General features: G+C 37.6%; 1 protein-coding gene across 3 annotated transcripts in view; it reads right to left on the reverse strand.

The window, feature by feature from the left end:
- Nucleotides 1–2,569: 2,569 nt before the first annotated feature.
- The window catches only part of LOC106965147 (guanine nucleotide-binding protein G(s) subunit alpha-like), a 33,196-nt gene continuing 16,757 nt past the window's right edge, over nt 2,570–19,008 (reverse strand). For 2 of the 3 annotated variants that reach the window (XM_015061067.1, XM_015061066.1), the window contains 7 exons: nt 7,385–7,439; nt 6,268–6,341; nt 6,046–6,104; nt 5,726–5,846; nt 5,403–5,533; nt 5,102–5,181; nt 2,570–4,346 (listed from right to left, as the gene is read on the reverse strand). In XM_015061067.1, coding sequence (XP_014916553.1) covers nt 4,200–4,346; nt 5,102–5,181; nt 5,403–5,533; nt 5,726–5,846; nt 6,046–6,104; nt 6,268–6,341; nt 7,385–7,439 — 667 coding nt within the window. In that variant the 3' untranslated portion in view covers nt 2,570–4,199. The remainder of the gene's footprint in view (nt 4,347–5,101; nt 5,182–5,402; nt 5,534–5,725; nt 5,847–6,045; nt 6,105–6,267; nt 6,342–7,384; nt 7,440–19,008) is intronic. The other variant, XM_015061068.1, reaches the window with a different exon arrangement.

Here is a 19,008-nt window from a genome sequence, read left to right on the forward strand (position 1 = left end):
TAAATGTGAATATAGAAATTGATCAAAAGTGCTTTAGTTATAAATCACTGCTTAGAACAGGGGAAAGACGAACGTTGCTCTTTTAATACAGTAGGTGGTGCTATTGTGCAGAATCACCAGGTATCTGCTCAATGCATTTTATGCTGCCAGAAAAGACCTGATTTGATGGTTTTTTTAAAGCAGCTAAACTCATATTTTCAGACCCTTTGATGGTTTCCTTTTATAAAAGAGCAGGAGTAAACTGAGGACTGAATTTTACAGAAATGATCTTCATCAGTTCCCAGACTTATGGATGTGCCAATGAAAGGAGTTACTGAAAGATTAACTACAGCACAAAAGCCTGCTTTTTTTTAAAGAGGCCTTTTGCATCCATGATCTTCAGTAAATGTGCTGCAATCTAATGTAGCATCCATATAATCAGAACTTGCACTAAAAGGGTGTAAAATAAGTGAAAGTTAAGTATTAATATCAATGAGAACTTTACAAATCTGTCTCATTTGTGTTAAACATGAAGTAAAACAATAATGGACCTAAAATAAGCATTAACAAGCTTCATGTGAAATGAAATGAGAAATAAATCAGTTTAGGCTTTTTGCTGGTGAGCCAAAATTAAACTAATTTATGACTGCAGCCTGTGGGACATTATGCATGTTGAGCTGCAAACATATTCAGGGTTCCTTCACGTCACAAGCCTTTCTATATTCAGCTTTCTAAAGTTCTCTGTTTTTTTTATTAATTTACTGTGAATTTGTGGATGGCATTTCTAAAGGCAGTAGAATTTACAGAAGGAAACTAAACAGAAGAAACAGGAAGGAAGGTTTCAAACAAGGACAGGATGCCACAGGGAAGGAAAAATGAAAGCAGAGTATGGAGGGAGGAAGATAATGAAGGAACAGAAGTAGAAAATATGGACCGAAAGAACAAAGGGAAGACACAAGTGAGAAAAAAATGACAAAGGAAGGACAAGAAAGTATAAAAGGTAAGGACAGAAAAAAAGAAGGAAGGCTACAAGGAAGAAAGGTAAAAACACGAAGGGAAGACGATACCTTCAGACAAAGGGCCAGGGACTAAAATTTGAAAATACAAATATTTGACCATCCTCTTTTTCTTTTTCCAAACCTGGAAAATATTGAAATCAAATTTCAAACTTTTTCAAACGTAAATGGTGGATTGAGTCTCAAAAGTTAGCCAGATGATTTGGCAAGGTGTTGGTTTGAAACAAGTCAAATAATAATTAATATTATAGCACTTTAACGTTTGGCATCTGAAGTTTGAGCTCTTCTACTGCCGTCTTTACCTGATGAAAGACAATAGGGGTTATTGATTCAAACAAATTCTGATCAAAGTGCAACAAAAGGCAGCATCAGTTCAGCGTTTTCTCCTCTCCACAGTAATTGTTTATGATCCTCATTTCAGCAAAATGTGGTCGATTGAGTTGCAAGTTAAAATCTGACTTCTGGTTTAGTTCCTAGTCATGCAGTTAAAACTACAGCAATATAAAAAAATGAATAAAAATCTCAATTTGATTCAGCTTTACAAGATTATTTTTGTATCTAGGCCAATTAATTTACTTTTTACTTAGTATCTAAATAGATTTTTTAAAGGGGTATTCATGATTTTATGTGTGATCTGACTTAGTGCTTAGAGTAATGATTGTGTTTATTTTTAGACTTGTGCTTCCCTATCCCGTCTATGAATTGCATTTTTGCTGCTCCTTGGCAGAGGAGATATTGTCTCTTCCAGAGTTTTCCCTTTATAAACAATTTCTTTAACAGAACCTACAAACAGAGAATATGAATGGATGAAAAGAAAGATTAGATAATAGATCGCTGGATGGGTGGTTGATAAAGGGACAAACAGCAAGCTAGCTAGATGAACGAATGATTTTCTTAATTTTAAAACGTAAAAACAGAAAATAGGATCCTTTAAAAAAAATCCCTGAACTTGATATTAATCAAAAATAAGGGGTCTTTTTTTTTAAGAGTCGTGTTACATTTGACGATCTAAACAAGTGTCATTTAGCTCTGAGGATCGTGAATTGTGAAATGAATTGTGTCATTTAGCTCTGAGGTTGCAGACCTCTGGACCAAGTGAACGATGCACAAAATTTCTAAACAGACAAACAAGCGAGACCTTAATCATGTTCTTCTTACATATTTACCCATGTGAGGAAGCAAAACCCTAAATCCGACCCAAACGGGTCCAGACTGAGGAGGAACTCTGCAGTTAGAACACACCATGACCTCCATGAAATTGGGTTTTACTAAAACTGCTTTAGCCTTTGTGTGAATGTAATGTGGACTGAACCAAACACTAAAATAACTGTTTTTGAGGCAAAGAACAGTTTTTTTTTTTATGTAAAAAAACAAAAAAAAAAGGAAAAAACTTTTCCCACTTGATATGTCCCTCTCCCTCAAAAGAGTTAAAAACTAAGACAAACAAAAAATGAATACCCACCTGGGCACCAGCTCACAAGGTGTACCGCAAATATATATAAAATATAGAATCTGAAATATATTTTATATATATATTAAATTGTGTTAGGAGTCAGTATTGTCACTACACAGCATTAAGGTGGTGTGTCTGATTTTTCTTTTTTTTTTTCCAACTTTTTAAAATTCCTATTATATAAACCAGAGAGGAGTCAAAGCAGAACAAAAATAATCAATGAACAAACAAAATGTGGAAAAACAATGTAAATAACCAACAGACGAAAGGCCTCCTCCCCGACCGAACGCTCCTCCCCATTCGCGTCTCGCTCAGCGGCGGCAGCGGGACGGCGGGTCGGGTGAGCTGGTCCGGACGCGGCGGCACCGGCCCGTCCAGATGTACAGCGCAGTGAAACATAACTTACATGTTTAGCTCATTTTTCACACGTACAGTCGTGATCAAGGCACAGGGATCTTCTACAAGTTATTTTCTTTTCTTCAATAAAGTTGTACAAAATAATACATTTTACAGTCTGTACAAGAATAATAGTCCAGCAGTAAATAAAAAGACAGACGCACTTAAAGCCGGGTGGGGAGGAGGAGAGGGAGGAGGTGACAGAACAAGACGAAGGGAGAGGAAGGAGGGTTGAGGATCATCTGTGTGTGTGTGTGTGTGTGTGTGTGTGTGTGTGTGTGTGTGTGTGTGTGTGTGTGTGTGCTCAGTTATAAAACGTTGCATCCAGTCTCTGCAAATCTTTAACGTCATGATTTTCTGTTGCCGTTTATCCTCAATAAGTCAAACCTGTTCTTTATTTTCCACGTTAAATAGTTGTCAAATAGCAGCAGGGGAAAATGGGGACAATGATGTAGAGTAACATGTTGGTGAATGACTGTGTGTGTTTGGGATGGAGGGGTTAAATGGTGCACAAAGGCAGATCTCACACACTGTGTACACCGACAAACAACATAGGGTAAAAACTAACAAAAACTTAAAACTTGAATTGTGTTATTACAGGAATATATAATATTTATATTTATATGTATTTATATATATATATATACATATTTATATACACACATATATAAATATCTATATATATAGCTTGGATTTTTTATTTTTTTTTTGCACTGCATTAAGTTCATTGGTATGCATGATTCTTATGCATCATATGATATTTTTTTGTTTGCTTGTGTTTCCTCGACTAGTTTCTTGAAGAGCAGTCCATGAGAGCAGCGTGGCTTCATCTCAGAGTCACGCTCACGTCCGCAGGCAGCCATTAATCAATTAGTCTGTCCATGCCGGGCACAGGAGAAAATAAAACAAAACAAAACAAAACAAGAAAAACAGCTGACAGCCACTCCTCTGTTTCAGCTTGCCACCATCTGAGTCCATCTGTTCTCTTCAGCACGCGGTGAATAAACTCCTGCATGTGAGCAGATCCCCCCCCTCTGCTAACTATTAGAGCAAGAGGCTGGAGTGGGTCATGATTATGCAATATTCAAGGGTCTGAACGTCTCATTCTGTAGTGCATGTGTACCTGTGAGCGGGTGGTCGTATAAATGAGAGGCTGACAGCCGATGGTAAAAAGTCTTCTCACTTTTCCGTAGTTATGAAGCTGGATTACCAGGAGGATGGGGTGGAGGAGAGGAGAGGTCAGGCTTATCGGTCATTTAGGTGAATTTGGTAACAGTGAAGAGGTGATTGGCTAACTGGTCGTAGTGAGGCGGGTGGTCGTTGGGCAAGTAGGGCGGGCCTGGCGAAGCTGCGCATCACAAGAGCTCGTACTGCCGTAGGTGCATCCTCTGTATGATGTCCCGACAGTCACTGAAGACACGCCGGATGTTTTCCGTGTCGACGGCGCAGGTGAAGTGCGGGTAACAGTAATGCCGTCCGTCCCCACTGGCTGTGCTGATCCTCTGAAGACATACAGGAAAGACAACAGGTTAGTAGTGGTGAATCTTGAGAGCCCACACGCAGAAATGCAACGGGCTTTCCGATAAAACAATCTTCTGTTTGCAAAAGCAACACCTGGCGATGCAGAAGCTGAACATTTCAACTATTTCATTTACAACTTTGCTGTATTTTTCTCATGTTTTACTGTGTAAAGTTGAGCTGATTTGCAAGCTTAAGAAAATGCACCGCACTAAAATCTAAAATCATTAAAAGTAGGTCACATGTTTTCAGAAAAAGTTTTACATTAATTTTACAGTACTAAGATTTTAATTGCCAAATATCTGTTGGATGCAGTTACGACCAACATAACTGTTTATTTGCTTTGGTACACATTCATCTTTCAATCCTACTTAACTGAAACATTCAAACAGTTATTAAATACATGCTTATTTAGAATAAGATTTGACATTTTAAACGGTAAAATAAAATGTTTCTGTTTTATCGTCTTGTTTGCGAGAGATGGTGGGACTGAACGAGAGATGGACTGATGCATTTGGGCTTCATCCGCTGTAATCAGTGAAAGGTGATAAAATGGGATTCTCTATGGAAAGTAACCTGGAGCACATGCAGTAGCTTTATCTATGAGAACAAAAATACAACAATATAATTACTTTACTTGACAATCATAAGTTTTTGTAAATAAATGAGAAATTGGTTGTTCAAAGCGCTAAAAAACCAAAAAAAAAAACAAAAAAAAACCCATCACCAAGAAAACGACCTTTGCACGAACCAAAAACTCATCCCGTATGAAGTACTTTGCTCTGGTCACCCTGGGATCCTCTCCTGGTTCTGGTATTGCTGTTGAAAAGGAAGAAATACAGTCAACCTTTAACATATTTAGCGCACACACCTTCATCTGATTAAAAGCATCCGTTTTGTTTCAAAGAAGATATTTTAACACAAAAATTTAAAGCAAATCTCAACACTTAGTGGGCATCATCATCACTGGAGCAGAGCGTGACACGTACAGATGAACATAAATGCAGGTCAGATGTCTGACTAAAGGTTTGGTAACTCACCATCATCAGGCGTAGTGTAGCGTGCAAATTCTCCAAAATACTCCTCGATTTTAGATTTTCCCGCCAAAACCTTCTCAGCTAGAAGATCCTGTTTGTTCAGGAAGAGGATTACCGAAATCGTCCGTAGCCACCTGTGGAGAAAAATTATGAGATCGGGTGTTAGATTAGATGAAAAATGCATTCATAAAAAAATAATGAAGTCATAAGTAATAGTGTCTACAATAACTGTGTAGAGCAACACATTTAAAGAGAGAATATGCTTGTTTTACATTTACTATTTACTGAATCTAGCAACAAAATAAAAAATAAAAAAACCGCTGGACCTGTTGTTCCAAATGTTCTTGAACAGATTGAGCGCTTCCTGCAGTCTGTTGGTATGATTGTCTTCTCTGATCACCATGTTGTAGCTGCTACTTGCTACCACAAAGATGATGGCTGTCACATCTGGACAAGAGTTAAAAAACAGACATTAAGGGAAAAACAAATCATGTTTCTGTTGTCAACCATAATTTCCAAAAACACATTTGTAGCTCAAGTTCAGATATTAGTGTCTGTATGTAATAAAACCATGTCAAACGAAATAGAAAATTTTCTATGAATAATAATCTTCATTTTTGTCAAAGCAGTAAAGTTGACATCTAACCATTAAAACACTGGATCCATTTTCGGCGTTCATCCCTCTGACCTCCGACGTCAAACATACTGCGACACACAGGAAGTTAAAATTTCATTTGAACCAGGTGATAATAAAAGCGTGACAGTTGAATAATGAAGCATTTGTACCATAAATATTACTCAAGTAATTTTTATTGTGACTATAACCTTGATCACCTAATATTTGTGGCAAGCTTAGTTTGAAACTTACTGGAAATTAACTTTGTCGATTTGAAACTTGGTTTCAAAGATCCCAGACGTCAGAACTCTGCATCTCAAGAGGTCCTGAAAGAGGAGGAAAAGCAAGCAGCAAATATAGGAGACTTTTATTAAACAGTCTTTGTTTTGCGTGAACTGAACTGGTGGAAAAAAAAAAAAAGTTTCCAACAATATCTTTTCCCCTTTGAACAAAAACAAGACCTAAGGTTTTGCAGCTTTACTCAACTGCAGGAAAAAAGGCACGAATGGACAGTTTCTCCTTTTTTTAATGTTATTTTTTATTGCTATGACTATTACCTGTCTGCAAAAAGTATAACAATAATAAATAAAAAGCAGTAAATAAAAGGCTTCCTCTAAAGTTTTTTTCAGCTTTATTTATTTATTTATTTATTTATTTGCACATTTTTGTGTCAAAAGGCCCAATTCTGTTAATTATGATTGATTATTAAAAGCAATAAAAAGGGTAAAAAAATCCAATTGGTGAATATTTTTTTTACAAATTAGGATGTCTGATTTCAGAGCAATGACCTCGTTTCAGATCTGCTCTTAAATTTGTCTAAGTTGTGGATGTTGCTGCGTTTTGACATATTTTTTGCCCACTTCTTGTGGTCAGAAAGGTTTTCTAATTGATTGCTTGATTTCACAGATATGGCAAACAACAGATCTGGACTAAAAACTGACATATAAATGTGGTTGATTGATAAATGTATTATTTAATAATGGGAGTGAATACCTTTTCAACACTCGACCAGGTTGTTTCAGGCTTTCCTCCACTTATTAAATGGGAATAGTTTTTTTTTGGAGGTTGAAATGGTCTGATAAAGATTTATTCAATAATCTGAAACATTTAAGTGTGACAAAATAAAAAACAAAGAATAAATCTGTACTTGTTCACCACTAAGCAATAAGCAAGTGACAGTAAGGGGAAGTGAAGTTATTAGTAATGAAAACGAATGAATAAAGTAGCACACAACAGTGAGCAAGTGGAGCTAGTGTGCTCAGAACCCGTGCACACAAAATAAAGCAACTAATTAAATAACTTTTTTCCTCACTGAGTTCTGTAAACAAGTTGCATGATTGATGTTTGTGGAAAATCTGGTAGATGTTACCTGATCCGTGGGGGTGTAGTCGTTCTGCCTCACCACATCAATCCTGTCTAAGAAGCTGCAAACAGAACAAATAAAAACAATCAGAACTGAACTTTTACACAAACCCATTGACACACAAAGGCAGCTGTGCATGTTTCTATGATTACAATTCCCCACATGTCCTGCTAATGCACGACCAACATGTACAAAGTCTGTGTACAGTCAATAGGGAAAGCATGAGAAGGATTGGAGCGGCTGTGACTGAACGGCCACAAGGGGGCGCTGTGTTTGAAGCTGCTGTGAGATCAGAGGCAGCCAGTCTGAGTCACCAGCAGCCGTTGGCTCTGTCAGACCAGAGGAGCCTCGTCAATGGAGCTGCTGTAGTAGTACAGGAGTACAGGAGGAGGAGTGTGGATCTGTGTACGCGCATGTGTGTGTGTGTGTGTGGAATCGGCTATGTGTATGTGCGTGGGTGGGTATGCAGGCCCACAGCACATTCAGATTTGCAGACTGCCCACCCAAAGGCATGTTAATTGTTTTGCTGCACTGAGTGATAGCGCTGCCACTTTTCAAGGTGCGAGTCGCTCTCGCGCTTTCTGGATGGCTGAATCAGAGTCAGCTGCTTTGAGGTGTTTGCTCCATCGAGTCAGGGCCGGGAAGGGAGTGAGGAAACACTGAGGTCAGTTCAGATATACTGAGAGGAAATCTTTAAACTGTTGTGGCAACAAACTCCCCTCCTAAAAAAAAATCAGTGTGCAAAGAATCAATCAACAGGCTACCAAACTGCCTGTGTGTGTTTTAGAGGAATCATTTACAGGCAAAGTGAGGTAAATGCAATAATGCACAGCAGCGAGGAGAATATACTATTATATATAGGAAGGACTACTCCGTCTTTCTCATATATGATTTTTTGTTAAAATCTATATAAAAAAAATATATATATATAATGAAAGGAATAAGTCAAATTCAGCAACAATAATTTAAGGAACAAGGTACTCAGACATACAGTCTGCACGTTTACATGTCTGAAGTTCCAAGAAGTTTCAAGTTTACACTGAAGTCTGGCCATCATGCAGAGGTGTGCTTCTCAACTGGCTGTAATGCCACACTTCATGAAGATGAAAAACATCAACATTTCAGGAAAGACACGCGATAACGGATAACAAAAAGCTGAAGTAGTAACTTGAATCAAAAGAATTAAACAATAGCATTAAAAATACAGTAGAGTTCTAAGAAAAAATACAAATGTATTAACCCTTGTAAGCTGCTCGGGTCTGTGGGACCAGTTTTTACTTTTATTACAGCAAGGAAAATACAAGTTCCGATTTTTTCAAACAGACTCATTCCGATATTTTCTGCAAAGAACATAATTCGGAAAAAAAATTTGATGACCGCCACCACGTTACGGAGTGAAAGCTTCTTCAATCACCACGGAGGCTCAGATGTCTTTTGCTGAACATTTCTGGATAGGTGTTTTGTTGTTTGTTTGTTGTTTTTTTTTTACAAAAAATGGTGACAGCTGATAACGGCAACAGCTGTTCGTAACCTAGCAACCGACTTTGTTGCTAGGTTAAAATAAAAGACTTCCTCTATCCAAATAAATCATGCCTCACACTTAAATATGTTTCACTTCACCCTTTGTAGTTATATAGAATAATGTTAAATTCAGTTAATAATCATCATCATGTAAATTATACTTAACATATAACTATAAAGAAGTCACAACACCAAACAAACCTCCTACACATTTACATTACACTCAGGATGTCCAGGTAACAAACCCAGACCTGATAAAAATGTGCACCTTCATGCCTGTTTGTGTGTGGGGGTGTGTGTTTGTGAGAAGAGGGGAATGGGTTCGTGTGTGTGTTTATAGTGGATCATTATAACCATTTTCACCAATATGGGGAGGTCATTCATAGAAACAGAGAACATTTTTCCTGATCTTAATTTCTTTCAATTGTACTGAGCTCTACTAGTTAGGTTTGAGGTAAAGTATGAACAAAGTTTTTGGTAAAGGTTAGGGTTAGGAATATACTTGTATGGGGTTAGGAGGTTATGGAGAATGTCTGGGTTTGGCATAAATGCAGTTGCTACAATGAATGGAAGTCTGTGCAAAGTCCTTGGACTAAGAGGGGTGCAAGGATGTTTGTGTGAATTTTGTGTTACTGCAAAATAACATTAAAACACTGTTGCAACATGCAGCTGCCAGATGCTTCACTACAGACAAATGCCCATTCTTAGCCAACTTGGTGCCTGTATGCATGCAACTTGTGCTCTGCTTGGTTGAAATTTCAAATAAAGATACAGAAAAGATAAAAAAAAAAGGTTATCAAAAAACCTTACAGATTAATTTAAAGATAAGCATACATGTCCACTTATATTGAATCGAAATGTGGTCCTTTTTAAAATGCACGTTTTTGTCATACAGCAAACATGAGTGATATTTTTCTTAAAATGTTTTCTTTAAAATTTAAAACGCAGAAAACAGTCAAATTTGCTGTTTATATAGATGTAATTGAAGTGAACATGTTTTTGTATTTTTATGTAAAAAGCTTTCTTTGTGTTGAATTTGAACAGTAAAATTCAGCGGGTCCACCAGACCAACAAACAGTGGCTGTGCAACCAAAATATGAAAACCTTACAGGGATTAATGAGTGATGCATCAGTCGAAAAAACAAAAAGTTCTTTAATTATCTGATCATCCGCAAAATCTTAACCAGTTCATTTTAAAAAGAATCAGAAATGAACAAAATCACAATCAGCAAATTAAAGAGAAATACAGAAATCAATATTGGCCATTTAATTCCATGATTGGTGCATCTCTCTAATAATAAATGCTTTAAGTGAGACAATGTGCTAATTAGGTAACAGTTTGCTTACAGTGTTTGTGCTGCTGCCCAATTCCTTGAAATATATTTCTGTTTTATTTGTCTTTGGGCTTATATATTTTAAATAAACACATATTTTCCTATGGTAAAATTAAAGCCTTCAGAGATAAAAACGGAAAAATATTCACGAAAAACAGCAGCTTCTATTCACTACTAAATTATTTCATTTATTACAGTTACTAATGTCTTGTATTTTACATTATACAGCAAGAACAAAGTAAACTAAAATATAAATGTTATCTCTCTCACACACAAATGCACCTGAACAAAACACAAATTTAACAAAATAAATCACCCAATTTCAATAGTTTTATTTAATGTATAACGTATAAGACCATCTTTATTTCAATTACACAGATTAATAAGCCGTTTGCTATTAGGAATAAAAAAATATTTATTACAATGAAACAGTCCAAACAAATACTGTGACGGTAAATGACGTTCCTGCTCAAATTGAGTGCTTAACACAATACACAAAGAATGTTGCAAAGAAAATCTCTAAAATAATGTTCTTGCTAAGTTTTCTGGCATTTGGCAATAGAAATAATTTTGATGAATCTAACCTAAATTAAGAGATGTTTGGTCTGATTTAACCTCAGAAAGTAAGGGAAATTCCTGAGGTTGTATGGAAATCTGGCTTAAACTGTAAATAATGTTTTCCAAATTTAAGCTTTCATCAAATGTTGGATTGCACTTTATTACAAAACTATGCCGTTTGAATGTCAAGTACTTAGAAGGATTTTATATAGAAATCATGCACTTCCCAAAATTTAAAAAACAATTGAAATCCAAGCACCTTCAAGAATTTCAAGAACCAGTCGTATGAACTCTGAAAATAAAACCAAAAACTCAATTGGAAGATTTACCCAGATGGTATCAATTTGCAGAGATCACATTTCTGGAAACAGTTTTTATAGTAAAAAGTAGCTCAACAGAGAAAAGAAAAACCTGCAAGAATTAATAATAAAGACGTTTGGAAGAAAAATTGCATTTACTAAAAACAGGCAGCTGACACAGGGAGATTTCCCTCCTTGTTTGACTCTAGACCCGCTGGATTTGTTGACGACTAGAAAGGTGGGAAGGTAGTTTGGAGCTGCCTCCTTGAGATCAGGTATGTAAGCTCCCCTCTGAGATAAGCAGGAATGTGGCAGTCAGGGGTGAAATGTGACATTAGGGCAGCAGGTAACCCACCGAGCAGAGCGGGGAGGGGGTTGGGAATGCGGAAGCTCAAATACTGGACGGGTTACTGGACCAACCATGAGACGGCGAGTTCAGAAAGAGGACGCAACTGAGAGACAGCGGAAGAATAAAAGAGAACAAATGTGCAGAACACACACTAAAGCTGCTTATCAGGCAGTCAGTCAGGTAGCGCAGGCTCTCTGCTCCCACACAGAATTGGAGAACCGTGTGGAGCCGGGCCGCCTCACATCCACCGCCTAATCCCCTGCAATCACCCAACTCTGCCTTCCCCGAACAGTCGCCTCCAGAGCTCCCAGCGACATAAATACGCTGGATGTGACAGAACCTGAACGCCACAGCCGCTCCAATCATGACGGAGTTAACATGGCCTCCTGAGCCAAACTCGTGTTTATACGCGGCTCTGTTCTGAGGCGTCGGCACGCCCAGCACAAACACACCGCTCGGTTTTTAGCAGTTCTCCCTATTAATAGGACAAGTGCCAATAATAACCGCGTCTAGTAAGTTGAACTGAATAAAAGTGGCTGCCCCCAGTAACAGAGAGGTCTGTGGTGTTATGAATAACCTGCCAGGGTTATTCTGGGGTAGCAGACAGGCCGACTTAAACCGTGAAAATACACACAGGCCACTCGTCTGGACAGCAAAAATAGCACAATATTTACAACAAAAGATAACAGCTAGTATTTTAGTCGTTTTGTTGCTAATTTGAAGGTGAGACAGCTGTAAAGGGACTATTTCGTAGAAAGCTAAATTTAAATGATACACACCTATTTTTAAACGTTCCATGTGCTTTTTTTTTGTCTGATACTTTCTGTTTGTGCTACTGTTTTATAAAAAGTGTATGCAAAAAACTGAAGCTTGAATAATTATAAAAAGAAAACTTACACAGCCATTTTTAAGTTTTTTGTGTTTTTAGGTAACTGCTGTCAAAATATTTTCAGAACAGCCGTGTCTTTCGAGTGGATCCACTTTGCATTTTTAAGTTCTGTTTGAATTTTTTACTTCCACATTTGACCAAAACCGCAGAGATCTTTACGTGCTGAAGAGCAGCAGCAGCAGCAGCGAAGCTGAAAACTCTCCCAAAATGCTTTTAACTTATTAAAGCAGGAGAATCAGGACTAAGGATTACTCAGGTTATGACCAGACCATCAGCTCAAGATGGGATTTAACTACTCTGTACTGCTGCTGTTGGCCAACACACTGTTTTCATGGAAAAACAAAACATTTTCTTAATTTACTACAAAAACGTTAAATCTTTTTTTTTTTTTTTAATAAAAAGAGTTGCTTTTGCAAAACCAAACTGCATAAGAAAAGGTTAATTAATTTTTTTTAAATGTCATCTCAAGGAAACTATTAGTAGAAATTACGGAAAACCATTTTAATTACATTCAAAAATGTACTTTCTTGTAATTTTATTAAACAAAGTTTCTCTCGGAGTGTATGATTCAGCGTGACACAAGCGCGGAACATCTGGAAGACGTTGCCGGATCCGAGCTGCTGCGCGGTCCGCTGTGTGACAAGCAGGCCGACTCACACACAGGCAGGCAGGCAGGCAGGAAGGTTCGCGGGCAGGACCGAGTCCGTAAAAAGCTCCTCTTTCCACATCTGCCCCAAACTATTTACATTTTCTGGCTTTTTAAAAGTTCAACAAGGCATCGCTTAAATATTTGCAACATTTCCCTCCGAAAAACAAAAGAGTTTAATTTGTTTCACAATACTTCTGTCAACTACAATGAGCTGAATTGGCTTGTTGCATGTTTCTTAGTCTAGCTGTTTATTTAACTGGTTGACTTATTCATTGTGTACCGTTTACTTTTTTGAACTACAGACTAAGCTAAGATGGTTTTAAATCCAACAAAACACATAGAATTTCTTGTGGAATATATATCACATGACATTAGAGGTTTAATTATTGTCCAATCATCATCTATGCTATTTCTTTGAAAAACCAAAAAGTTAAAATGGGAATTAATCTAAAGTAAAATTTGTTCACTTTATTTCTAATCTGTAATGGATTTAATTTCTTCCTATTTTTAAACATATTTACTATCAATACTTGATAGTAGAGACATGGATAATAATTGACAAAAAAATATAAGAAGTTTATGTCCTTAAAAACTAAAAGGCTTTCTAACTTGGCACGCTCCAAAAACACACATTTCTGCACAGATCAAAACTAAAACGCATGTCTCCAGAGCGTCAAGTCCGGTCAGAAAACGGTCTTGGCGCTTCCTCTAGGAGTGGGGAGAAAAGAGTGAGCACGGCCCGACAAGGGGAGCGATTCCAGGGGCTTTACGGTCTCTTTGTTCATTAACGCCTCAACCTGCGAGGCGACGCAAGCAAAGGCTTCACCAGCCGACCCCGATTCTCACACACAAAACGTATCCTGTGAAAGGGAGAGCGGGAGAAAGACGGGGAAAGAAAGGAGAGAGAAGGCTGTGTCTGACATTACAGCGCTGCTCCAAAAATAGCTCCCTGGCGCCCTGGCCTCCAGCTTGGTTGTCATGGTGACAGAACCACAGGCGCTAAAAATAGAAACAGCTCCAAATCCTGTGCAGCTGGAGAGAGACAGACAGAGAGAGAGAGACAGAAAGAAAGATAAAAAGAAGGAGGAAAAGACCAAGCTACAGAGGAGGGAGACGAGAAGAAGAAAGAAAAGAAAGAAGCAGGGACAGGAGAGAGAGAAAGAGACAGAGGAGGAAATACAGCAAGAAACAACGAGGTACAGAGAGAGAACCATGCCTGGAATGGAGTGGGTTAGCGAGAAGAGAAAAAGAGCACAAGATGTATGAGGGGGGAAAAAAAACATCAAAAAGATTTAATGTACGTCTGAAAATTAGAAAAAGAAAGCCAAGAGGAACTGAGAGCGATGAGAAACTAAAAATAACTAGAAATAAGATGTGAAACATGAAAAAAATGAAGGACAAACATAAACTCGCAACATTTTTAAAAAAGAGATGAAAAGAAGTAAAGATGGAAAGATTAAAGAAGTACACAAAATAAAATCAAAATAAAAAAAACCTGAAATTTGGTAACATACAAGAATAATTAATATATGTTTGAAAATTAACAGCAAGTTAGAAAATAACACTAGAAAAAGCTAAAGTGAATTAAGAGAAAGCCAAGAATAACATAAAGCAACTGTGGAAGGAATAGGCCGGGATAGCAGCGCCGCGGCGAAACTATGGCAGAAAAGTTTCCAAAAGTGTTCGCCTCCAACATCTCCACGTTTAACTCTACTTCTGCTCCGCATCTGCTAACACCGTCACGTCTCTCAAACACACCTGAGCTTATTACACAGCTACGCCGCGCCAACTTCAGCTGCGGTCCCATCCCCACGAGTCAGAGACTCAACACGTCCATTTTCTGTCCCACCACATGCAGCTGTGAGGGAGAGAACCAGCGGGGAGGAAGGACAGAGCGGAGAGGAGAAGAGGGACATCGGAGGGGGAAACGCCGACAGCGCGTTGCCGTCGCGACACGACTTCAATGAGCAGATAGCTAACTGAGCCAAGACGCTCCAACAGCGTCCAAACCCAGCTAAGAATAATTCCTCCTTTTCTTCAAGCTCCAAAAAACTTTAATAAAACAAAAATGTTGCACTTGAACTTTTTTTTTTAACTATTCTATTATAACAAGATCAAAAGCAAAATAAAATAAAACCATTTTCTGTTAAAGTTCATAACTACAAATTATTTTAGTCTTAGAAAGCTATTTTTTTTGTTATTTAAAAATAATTTATTTCACCGCACGATAAATTAAATACATAAGCAAGTCAGAATGATTTAATAGTTTATAGTGTTTGTCCCGCGTATTCTGGTGTTTTTATACATCTATATTAAACTGAATAATCTAAAATGTCATCCTAGTTTTCATTTTTCTTTTTTAGTTTATTATGTGAAACAAAGAGTTTTCAGAGTTATTTTATATAATTAAGCAAATTTCAGTTTAGTGTCAAGAAATGAATGAAGACACATTTTATCCATATCTATTCTATAATCATTTTTTGTGTTGGATGGTTTTTTTTTATTTTGTGGGTTTCTTGTTTTTAATTCTGTATCGCACTTTGAGCTGCTCTTAGTGTGAAGGGTACTTTATAAATAAAACTGACTTATTTCCTACTAAATAACTGCACATGAGCAGTATGAATTTTTAATGATCAAGTGTCAGAAGTGACTCCTGGCCAAATTGAGCCTCTGAGGCTACACTAATTATTGTAAATTCATCTATTTTTATTTGAGCCCCATATTTAAAGTGCAAGCCTATTATGAACCAATGTTTTCAGAAGTATTTTCTATTACATATATAACCATATTAAAGTGTTTCTACGTCAACATATTCACTAAAGTTCTCTAACAAACCTTCACCATACAGACACTGATACTACAGACAGGTGGACTGCATTTACTAATGAGGATACTTCTGAAGGCTTTAGTTGCTATGGATTATTGTGACAACAGTAAATCAAAACGATAAATGGTAATACAATAAATGCCCAATCCTATTCTGAATTTTATTTAATGGGATCAGAGTAAAGCCCACAAAAATGATAGATGAATGTCACCGTTTTGAAAATTTGCAACAAAAAAAAATATTTGAAAACATCATCTTATTTTCACCTCTTTGTTATGTGGTACTTTGTGTCAGCCGATCACATAAAATCTCAATAAAGCACATATATACCAAGAAGGGGTCTGAATACTTTTGCATATACTGTGTTTGTATACTTTAAAAGCCAAATCCAAAGATAGGGACAAGATGTGTTTAAAGGTTGCCCCTTTTGTCTTATGCTAATGATTCTCAAAACCCATCAGGTAAACATGGTGACACTCTCCCAGAGAATAAAATGGCTCAGTGTTTTGTGCAGCTTTGTCTGCCGCTCCTCCAAATATATCTCCTGTCTGCGGCAGGTCAGCAGCATCCCATGATGCGCTTGCTTTTCAAAAGCTCCTTCAGGCCCCCATGTGCTAGCATTTATTTCCTTTGTTTGCATCTCACTCCAGCCACAAATGTCTTCCCTTTCTCCTCATTTAAAAAAAGAACAGCTCAGAATTTGGCTATGAAGCAGTCAGGGAGAAATGAACGAGAAAGATTGATGACATCGCACAAAAGAGACGTGCAGTCAGGTTTGACTGAAAACAGAGGCGGCACGTCTGGCACCGTCTCAAGTTAACTAAATCTGCCAACCAGCGAATCATGCTCACGAGGTGAAACATCATTAGGACTTGCTTTTTTATTCCAACAAGCTAAGAAAAACTAATACGTGCTGGGGATTTTACAAATCTCATGACGAGGAATACTCTCATTTCTAAAGCCACGATTGCCATTTTCTACAGGCAATGCTGATGCCTTATTCATATTTTCTGAAAGCTAAAGAAAATGTAAAAAGCTTTTTTTTACACAAGAAGACATGAACTTTATTGAGTAAAAGCACAGAGACTGTTCTGGTCAGAGATTGACTTCCAATCAGGCCTCGTTTCGGAGTTAAAACAAACCCGTGCCTCAGTTTTGTCACTCTCTTTGGACCTTGGATGTGAACTGCCTACAGTGACAGCAACTGAACTCAACACATCCTCGTGAAATCAAGGGCAACACCATCCTTGCAACAACACCATTCAAGATGATGCCATATAAAATGGCTTGCTACTGAAAAAAAGAAAAATCAACAGGATCACACAGGAGGATGACTGAGCAAAAAGGCAGCCAGGGAAGCTTCACTGACTTCTTCTTCATCACACAGATGAAAAAAGCATCGCACACATTCAACTTCTTCCTTTTTCCCCGTTTTTTATTATAGCATAAAGTGGGCGATGTCATTCGCCTTTTATAAACAAAGAAAAGGAGGTTGGGGGGATGACTTTGTCCGGTGCTGATTCAGGGTTGACATTTCCATTTAATGCTAACAACCTTCATCAATAATGCTGAAGTTGTCTCCCTCCTAACACACTCGCTCATTCTTTCTCCTTCTGCAGCCTGCCTGGGTTAAAAATAGCTCTTCCCTCTCTTTTTCTCCGCTTCTCCGTTTACATAAGCATACGGAGGGGGGAGGGGAGCACTTCCGGTCTGGCCACCCAGCCCAGCATCTGATCCATAACGAGGAGAGGAGAGAGGAGAAGAAGAGTACAGAAGAGAAGGAACGAGGAGGAGAGAGGACATGAGAGGAGAGTCTGATTATTACCTGCTTTTCAGACCTTTGCTCTCGTCAACTGCCCTAAAACCTCTCAGCTGTCACATCTCTGAAGGCCAGTAAACAGTAAACCAACAGACACCTGTAGCCAAGCATGCAACATGTCAGGGACAAACACACAAACATTTCCCCAAGTCTAATGCTACGTTCACACAGGCTAATGCGACTCAACCCGCTGTTTCACTAGTGATGCACTGATCCACTATTTTCCACTTCTGATACCGATGCAAATATCTGCAGTCAACAGCTGCATTGATTTAAAACATTTCTTTTCCTTTTTTTTTTAAACAGACATAAATGTAATGAATGACAAATTTCTGTGACAATTCAGCACCAGTACACACTTAAATATACCAACAGCTTCATAAGCTCGTATATCATGTATAAACAACTTTAATTCTAAGTGAATTGACTGAACTGAATAAATAATAAAGAAACTTTCAAGGTTTATTAATTCCAAAGGCTCAAACTAGCAATGCATCTTCCAGCTACTTAAGTAAAATTTCCCAAAGAACTGAATATTAGAGCTGGTGAATATGGTGGAAAATATTTAATTTAACTGTAAATTACATTGCTGGTAACAATTTATCCACATTTTCCACTCAGGGTTCTTTCTTTCGTAATCCTAATGAAGGCAACAAGCTAAAATGCATCGATTTGCTAATAAAGTTTGTTCCCCCAGTATTTTGGGCGTGGCTGAAGTTTTCACCTCAACAGGCTTCTTACTCTGTTCTACACAATGTCAACACGACTGAGTTTTGGCATCTCAGCCACTAAAAATGTACATCTGGTGGGTACACTAAGGGAAATTAGAGCCTGAATGCCTTACACTTTAAATATAACATCCTAGCTAATATTAAACCCAAGCAGACCATTGCATTGGCAATATTGTGATGAGGAGGACTCAACTGCGATTCATCATGCCATGCAACTTAAGTTGCTGCCAAATCAAAGCGATTACTTTGTAATTTATTCAGCATCACTGAATAAATTTAGCATTTTAACATTGGGGCATTTTTAGGATTTTGCCTCCAACAACAGCAGCAAAGTTGAAAAGCACAAATTTTGACATCTTACCATTTGATTAAAGTAAAAGGACAAAACACGAAATGCTAAATGTTCACTTCTGTAATCAGGTGAGCTTGGACAGCTTTTTGAAGTAAATAGAGATCCTCTTATTGAGCTACTGGCAAAATCCCTTCATCCATCCCTTCCAATTCTAAAATGAATAATAAAAGCTCAGGGAGAAAGGAGAAACAAGATATGCAAAAGACAGACATTTACTAAAATAAATATTCGAAGATTAATCTTTCAATAAAAAAGATTTTTTAAAATTGGTCATAAAAACCGACTGGTGCATCTCAAGTTTT

Source organism: Poecilia latipinna, unplaced genomic scaffold (assembly GCF_001443285.1).
Source record: "Poecilia latipinna isolate Pla-1442-1.1 unplaced genomic scaffold, P_latipinna-1.0 Scaffold1775, whole genome shotgun sequence".
Lineage (NCBI taxonomy): Eukaryota > Metazoa > Chordata > Actinopteri > Cyprinodontiformes > Poeciliidae > Poecilia > Poecilia latipinna.